This window comes from Meleagris gallopavo, unplaced genomic scaffold, assembly GCF_000146605.3.
Source record: "Meleagris gallopavo isolate NT-WF06-2002-E0010 breed Aviagen turkey brand Nicholas breeding stock unplaced genomic scaffold, Turkey_5.1 ChrUn_random_7180001957452, whole genome shotgun sequence".
NCBI classification, from domain to species: Eukaryota; Metazoa; Chordata; class Aves; order Galliformes; family Phasianidae; genus Meleagris; species Meleagris gallopavo.
The window spans coordinates 16,847-25,062 of record NW_011217656.1 but is presented as its reverse complement, the minus strand read 5'-3'; the positions used below and the strand labels follow the sequence as shown (position 1 = coordinate 25,062).

General features: G+C 39.5%; 1 protein-coding gene across 2 annotated transcripts in view; it reads right to left on the bottom strand.

The window, feature by feature from the left end:
* Window positions 1-1,743, bottom strand: part of LOC100550847 (spindlin-W) — a 5,976-nt gene extending 4,233 nt beyond the window's left edge. For both annotated transcript variants that reach the window (XM_010728371.2, XM_010728372.2), the window contains exons 1-2: window positions 1,437-1,743; window positions 586-819 (exon numbers count right to left, since the gene is read on the bottom strand). In XM_010728371.2, coding sequence (XP_010726673.1) covers window positions 586-819; window positions 1,437-1,728 — 526 coding nt within the window. In that variant the 5' untranslated portion in view covers window positions 1,729-1,743. The remainder of the gene's footprint in view (window positions 1-585; window positions 820-1,436) is intronic.
* Between the last annotated feature and the right edge of the window lie 6,473 nt (window positions 1,744-8,216).

Below are 8,216 nucleotides of genomic sequence, written 5' to 3'. Positions count from 1 at the left end.
TCGATGATCTCTAGAGGTCCCTTCCAACCCCTACAATTCTGTGATTCTGTGATACTTTTTACATGGACTGATAGGAGAAGGGAGAATGGTTTTAAACTAGAAGAGGGGAGATGTAGATCAGATGTTAGGAACAAATTCTTTACTCAGTGGGTGGTGAGGCACTGGAACAGGCTGCCTAGAGAAGGTGTGGATGTCCCATCCCTGGAGGTGTTCCAGACCAGGTTGGATGGGGCCCTGGGCAACCTGATCTAGTGGGTGGCATCTCTGTCCATGGCAGGGAGGTTGGAAGTAGATGATCATTAAGGTCTCTTCCAACTCAAGCTATTCTATGATTCTATGATTGCGTAGCACTAATTATCTAATTAATAATTTATTTTAAAGACAAAATCGTCTCTCTGAGAAGTGCTTATTAAGTGAAGGGAGAGTACAATATTAAAAAAAAAAAATATATATATATATAAAAAGGGAATAACAATCAAGGCCCTTGTTTGTCAGCTCTCTTTTTCCATAAATAAAACATAAGCCAAACAAGAATACAAAGAGAGATATCACTTTCCAGAAGAAAAAAGTAACCAGCCAACTTACTGGAATCAGGCATAATGCGAAGGTCACCTTCTTTATAATCATCTAAGAGTTGGTACATGTACAAGACAGGATCTTTCTCATAGGTAATATAAAACCATGTGTTCATAATAGGAGCTCGAGCCAAGATCATCCCCCTCCATTCATCTTTTGAGCCATTCTCTGTCTCAAACATATGTTCCACAGCTTTGCCTATCATTGTGTCTGCCAGGTGGGCATCACTAATTCGAGATGAAGCTGAAATGACAGCAGTTCATAAGTAAGTTCATTAAAAAATACAGATGCAAGTCTTCATCAAAAATAATCTTTATCCAAATTCGCAAATAAATTTGGAAGTTAGTCAATTCACATAACAAACAGTGTCCATTCCAGAGAGCTGAAAATAATAAATCTGCAGAACTTTAAGAATTATTTTGAAATGTTAACACTCTTATCACCACCGTTTATAAAAAAATCATAATGCAAGGTAAAAAGAGACCAATATAGGCCATAGCAATGAATAATGTTTGCATTTTCAATATTTGTATTGTAAGGGAGAAGGAAGGAAGAGAGGCCAATATAAAACAGCTCTATAAAATTATTAATAAAAGTGTTGAGTTTGGTCCTCCCTAATCCCATTCTAGAGACTGCTACTGATCTCTGCAGAAAAGCAAGATCTTATTCCATTTAGAAATAAGTAATTAATAGGGTAAACTTTGAACTTTACAGTGTGAAAATTTGTATTATTTGCAATGTGACAAAAAGTGATTTAATAAAATCCAAATGTTCTGATATTATCTTGGGGGAAAATCAGGAGAGATTAGTGGAGAGCATTAACTATTAAATGGCAACATATATAGGAAAAAAACTCTTACCAACTCTGTCTGGAAGGACTTCAAGTGCTGAAACCCTTTCATCTTTGTGAAGTTCTAGTCCATACACACAATCGAATCCATCATACTTTATAAGATAGAGAGAAGGATTTACAGGAACTTGATCAAGAACTGTGCCCTTCCATTGTGTTATGGGTCCGCTTCCTTCCTTCCAGCCATGCTGTATTCTGCAGCCTACAATGTTTCTTCGTGGCTGAGAAATAGATTTGCTTGGTCCCACATTGTTTCTATGCTTTCTGTACACAGATAGAAACATAATATTAAACAAGGACATACTCAAAATTCTACTCTGTACTGGAAAAAGAAAAAAATACACACTGAAAATTAGTGAAACACTTTCAACATTTTACATAAAGTTGCTTTCATAATAGTAGTTTCTAAACCTTGTTTGCTTAAGCCAAAAGAACTATTTCAGCTGCTGTAACAATGAACATCAAAACTCATTTCTTAAAACTCTAAATCAGGTCTCAAAGAGCAATGTTACCTGACAATATTATGACTTTGCTAATTCATTGCTCTCTGCAGCACACTAAATATAATTCCCTTACCCTAGGAGGGAGAAGTCAGTGGAAATATTAGTGGTGGCTTACAAATTCTTCAAGGCATTTGTTTTCCCTAACCTGTTCTGTCACCTGAAGGAAATTTCACTTCTAGGCACCTTTGACTTCAACTGTTTTTAAAGATACATGGCAGCAACAATATTCTTCTAACATTTCTATTTAGTACAGCACAAGAAAAATGATACGCCAAGGTAAAATCAGTATAAGGGATACTCCTTAAAGCAGAAAATATATTAAATATACTTTTTGCATTTCTGCAGTTTTTTTTTAACGCAACTTCCATGGAAAGATTTTCACTGGTGAATATCAGTTCTTCAGATAAACAGTCATCCAAGCTATTTCACAATTTCAAACCACTAAAACATTACACGAGTTTTATTCTACTCAGTTTAAAAAAGTATATATATATAAATAAAATAAAACTAACCAACAGTTTTGAATACAAGTGGAAAAAACAAGAGCATTGCAACAGTATATTGGTAATAAATGTATATTATATTTATTTTAGCATGTTATGATATACATACTCATTCCTAACATGATATTTTGAAGGTTGCCTAATTAACATTTTCAAGAATGTTAGCTAATTCTAAAATAAATTTCTGGATTAAATACTGTTTACAATGCACTAAATTTAACTGTCAGTAAAATATACAGAATTAGCATGTTTAAAAGCAACAGCTAAAAAATGAAAAAACATTTCCAGAAAACAACATCCATCCTTAGATTAATGACAATGACCAAAGAAAAATGTCTCCATGAACAACGAAAGCTCACAGAGCAGTCTACATATGATTAAATTCCAAAAGAGACAAATTGCAATCACACCAGTAAAATCTCATAATCAGTCTTAAATAATAATGAAAAATAATGAAAAACAGCATACAAAATCAGTAATGCTGAAGATGTAATCATAACTCCATTAAAAACAAAATGCATAATGCATTCAGTAGCTTGTCCCTCCTCCAGACCTTCATTCTACATGAAGATCTTACCAGAGTTCCACAGTATCTTTTGTCAAATTTCACTTCCTTGATGCTTTAAGCTTATCAAGCAGGTCAGCCTGCAGTTCATATTCCTAACTTGGGTAACAGATTATTATAGAAATAATAAACTCTTTTAGTTAAGAAGCATTCTCTTGCAAAGCTGGTTCTAATTTTACAAAGAAACTTGAACACATACTCAAACTCTAGTTCTTGATCAAGTCTTTCTGTTTTTCTACACATTCATTGTAAGGCACCTTCACAGAATAAAACTAAATTACTACTGAAGCTAAAAAAGTTAAAGTTGAAAAGGTAAAATACTGTTCATGTTAATGTGCATGTCCAACCACACAATTTTACTTTATGCCTTTAAGCATAGAATTTAAATTTGCACAATTAAGTGAAAAGCTTCACCCATTAACAGAAAAAGACTACACAACTAAGTTTAAACTGATAACAAACTAGACTAACAGTTCAAGATTTTCTTTGTCAGAAGACAGTACCTCTGAACAGCTATTCATTCTCATTTGTATTGGTTCATATTGCAAGAAATAATTTTCTAACTAATAAATTGCCAAATAAAATCTACTTATGTTTGCATCTAAACATGTGCTAAGAAAGAGAATGCAGGTTTCTAAATGGCAACAAGGAATACCTATCAGTATACCTTCCAATAGGAAAAGGAAAAGTGTAATGGTTTTATGATTTTTGTTATCGGTATTCCACATCATAACATCATGTAAAGCACTGGGAGTTAAAGAGTTAATGCCCCACTTCCATGGACTTTCCAAATACCTGATTCTCAGAAGAGAAGAACTACATACCCCAGAGGACTTAGTGTTCAAAGGGAAGATAAAGCTCCTGGCAAGTCACAGGACTCGCTCTCTTTCTCGCTGCCTGGAAGTGTGTGGGTATGCTCCCCAGCCGTTTTTCCTTCAATTCAGAGTAAGGCCTTCAATTTTGGACACTATCTCATTTTATTTAATTTATTAGCCTCAGTTCTAGTTATATATTGTACTATATTGTGTTATCTTGCATTCCGATACCATATTTAGTAAATTAACTTTCCTCCTCAGATTGTTGCTGCTGTTCTGTTTTTAGGCCCATCAGTCATTACTCTACCCTTCCCCCTTTCCCTATCCCCTTTCCAGGGGTGTGAAATGGGTCCATGGGATCCATGGGTCCCATGCCCCATTAGTCACAAAACCGGGCTGAACCAGCCTGTAAACCATTGACACCCCAAATAATTCAAATTCTACTGCAAGCTGGTTTTGCTGTTTAGTGAAACAAAGTGAAAGGATCTACACCAGAAATTCAGTTCCTACGTATAAAGTGGTAAGATGAGTGTCATCACATCCCAGCGGACGTGATCAACAAAATCACTGCTGTGTCTTCACCCACTAGCAAGAAAGACAATCTTTTCTGGACATAGTGAGCTTTTGGACAATGCATGTTCCAAACTACATCCTCATTGTAAGCCCCCTTTATGAGGTGATGCAGAAGAAGAAAAATTTTACATGGGGCCCTGAGCAGCAGCAGGCTTATGAGAAAATTAAGCAGAAGATAGCTTGAGCCATGGCCCTGGGGCCATTGCGGATGGGACAGGATGTAAAGAACATCCTCTACACTGTTGCTGATGAGAAAGGTGCCACTTGGAGTCTGTGGCAAAGAGCCTCAGGAGAGACCCAAGGCCGACTCCTTGGATTCTGGATTCTGGATTCTGCTGTCCCCCTGTCATGGACGCACATAGATCTAGATAATTCTGTGACAAAAAGGGAAAGGGAAAGGGAAAGGGAAAGGGAAAGGGAAAGGGAAAGGGAAAGGGAAAGGGAAAAAACCCAACACAGTAGCAACAAAAAGAATACACAAAACAAATGATGCACAACCCAATTGCTCACCATGAATTGATCAATGCCCAGAGAATTCCCAAACAACAGCAGCACCTCCAGGAAAACTCTCTTGAGTTTTTATTGTTTGGTACAATGTCATATCGTAGAATTGTAGAATCATTTGAGTTGGAATGGACCTTTAAAGGTCATCTATTCCTACTCGCCTGCAATGAATAGGGACATCTACAGCTGGATCAGGTTGCCCTGAGCCTTGTCCAGTCTTTCCTTCAATGTCAGAAATAATGGGGCATCCACCACCTCTCTGGGCAACCTGTTCCAGTGCCACTGTAAAAATTTTTTCCTTATATCCAGTCTAAATCTCCCCTCTTTTAGTTTGAAACCATTTTCCCTTGTCCTATCACAACAGATTCTGCTAAACAGTCTGTCCTCTTTCTTATAGCCTCCCTTTATATACTGGAAGGCTGCTATCAGATCTCCCCGGAGCCTTCTCTTCTCCAGACTGAACAGCCCCAGCTCTCTCAGCCTGTCCTCATAGGGGAGGTGTTCCATTCCTTGGATCATTTTTGTGGCCCTCCTCTGGATGCGCTCCGACAGGTTCATGTCTCTCCTGTACTGAGGACTTCAAATCTGGACACAATACTCCAGGTGAGGTCTCATCTGTGCAGAGTAGAGGGGCAGGATCTCTTTTGATATAGCCTGAGATAAGGTTGGCTTTCTGAGCTATGAGAGCACATTGCTGGCTCATGTCCAGCTTACCATTGACCAGTACCCCCAGGTCCTCTTTGGCAGGGTTATGCTCTATCTTTTCATCCTCTGGCTTCTATTGATATTAGGGTTTGCTGTGACCCAGGTGCAAGATCTTGCACTTGGCTTTGCTAAACCTGGGCCCACTGCTCGAGCCTGTCTAGGTCCCTCTGAATGGCATCCCATCCCTCAGGTCTGTTGACTACACCACAGAGCTTGGTGCTATCCACAAACTTGCTGAGGGTGCACTCAATCCCACTGTTGATCCCACTTGTCACTGATTTCCATCTGGACACAGAGACACTGACAATCATTCTCTGGCTATGATTTCATAACCAGTTCCTCGTCCATTGAACAGTCAATCCATCAAATCTATATCTGTTGTGGTGGACCATGTCAAAGGCCTTACTGATGTACAGATAGATGACTTCAGTGGCTCTTCCCTTATCCACTGTCATGGTTTTATGATTTTTGATCAGTATTCCACATCATAATGTAGTGTACTGAGAATTAATGCTGCAGTTCTGTGGACTGTTGATAGTTCTGGTCTCTTGGTCTCAGAAGAGAAGAATGAACTGCAACTCCCAGAAGATTTCATTGTGCTGTTTCCATTTTCTGTTTAGAGGGAAAGATAAAACTGACTGAGAGTCACAAGACTATGTCTTTGCTCTCTGTGCTCCTGGCCGTCTCATCTACAGCATTAGAGTAAGGACTTCAGTTTTGGAAACTCTCTCATTCTATTTATTAGCTTCAGTTCCAATCATATTGTATTTTATTATCTCACATTCCACTATTATGTTTAGCCTTTTTCCCTTCCCCCTTCCCCTTTTTCCTGGAGCATGGGTTCTTGGGTCCCTTCACCCCCTTTGTCATGGAAATAGGCCAAACCAGGCCATACCATGATGTTTTAACACCACGTTCTTTACCTAGACATCAATATCTTGTCACAGTGTAGTGCCTCAGATGAGTTTGCCTCTGTGTTGCTACTTGTTTCCATTGCTGCAACCACCCACACAGGTCATTTGTCATCATCCACAAGTCAGTATAGAGATAGGTAAATGGCCACCTTTCTCATTCAGCAATATCTAAAGTCAGTTGGATGGCCTTCGATCTTGCAAATTGGCTTGATTCATCTTCTTCAGCAGTTTCTGCAACTTGCTGTGTAGGCCTTCATACAGCAGCTTTTTAACTCCCACAGGATGACAGGAACCATCAGTGAACGAGGCATATTGCTTCTCCATTTCAGGTAGATCATAATACAGTGAGGCTAGTCAGTACATGTGATCCCCTCCTCTGGTGGTATTCTAAAATCGTTGCCATTGGGCCAGTGCATGATTGCTTCCAAAATCCTTGGGGGACTGGAGTTTCCTATTCACGCTCGTTGTATTTCTACCCCTGGGGCTGTTGATTCCAAGTGTACTGAACACCCCTGCAAGTGAAAGCAAACTGGCCTGCACTCTGTAGTCAAAGGGATTGAGAAAAAAAACATTAGCAATATCAATTGTGGCATACCACTTGGCGGTCTTTGACTTCCGTTCTTATTGAAGTTCTAGCATGTCTAGCATGGCAGCACTCAGCAGTAGCATGACTTTATTTGGGCCATGATAGTCCACTGTTAGCCTCTACTCTCCACTGGACTTTTGTGCTGGCCATATAGGACTATTAAAGGGTGAGTGAGTCTTGCTGATTACTCCTTGGCTCTCCAGTTGGTGAATAGGCTTATGAATACGGATCAGGAAGTCTCGGTTGGTGCCATGTAGCTGCTAGTGCACCATCATGGTATCAGCTGGAACCTGCTGGTTTTCAACCCTCAGCAACCTCACAACAGAAGAGTCCTCCAAGAGACTGGTCGAGGTAGACAGATTTTTAATGTCCTCCATCTCCAAAGAATCTATATCAAAATTGCAATGGTAACTTTTTGGGTCATTAAAGTTTGTGGTGCTTTTGTCACTCCTTTCCAGTTAGGCTTAATTCAGCCTCCAAAACAGATAGCTCTTAGAATCCTCCTGTCAATCCAGAAGTACAGATGGGTTCTGCCCCTTTATATTCTAATAGCATTAGTGTACACTGTACACCTGTGTCCACTGGAGTCTTATATTAGAACTGTGGATCTGATGTGCCAGGCCATCAAATCCACAGTCCCATAAATCTGTTTGTCCCATCCCTCTGCCTGACTTGAGGCAAGGCCCCTGTAGTCCTGATTAGAGTATCCATTACTCACTCACTGTAAAAGGGAATCAGAAGTCCCTTCATTAAGATTAGAAGACCAGCCCTTCTAATTCATCTGGGGAAATGCCCACTGGAAAGTGCAACAGAAATTTTCCTTAAAAGAAAAAAAATTACCTTTTCCCAATTTTTTTTCTTTGCGACTCACATAACTGTACTTATAAACGAATCATAGAATGGCGTGGGTTGAAAAGGATCATAATGATCATCTAGTTTCAACCCCCTGCTGTGTGCAGGGTTGCCAACAAATAGACCAGGCTGCCCAGAGCTACATCCAGCTTGGCTTTGAATACCTCCAGGGATGGGGCATCCACAACCTCCATGGGCAAGCTGCTCCAGTGTGTCATCACACTGTGAGTGAAAAACTTCCCCCTAATATCTAATCTAAACCTCCCCTGT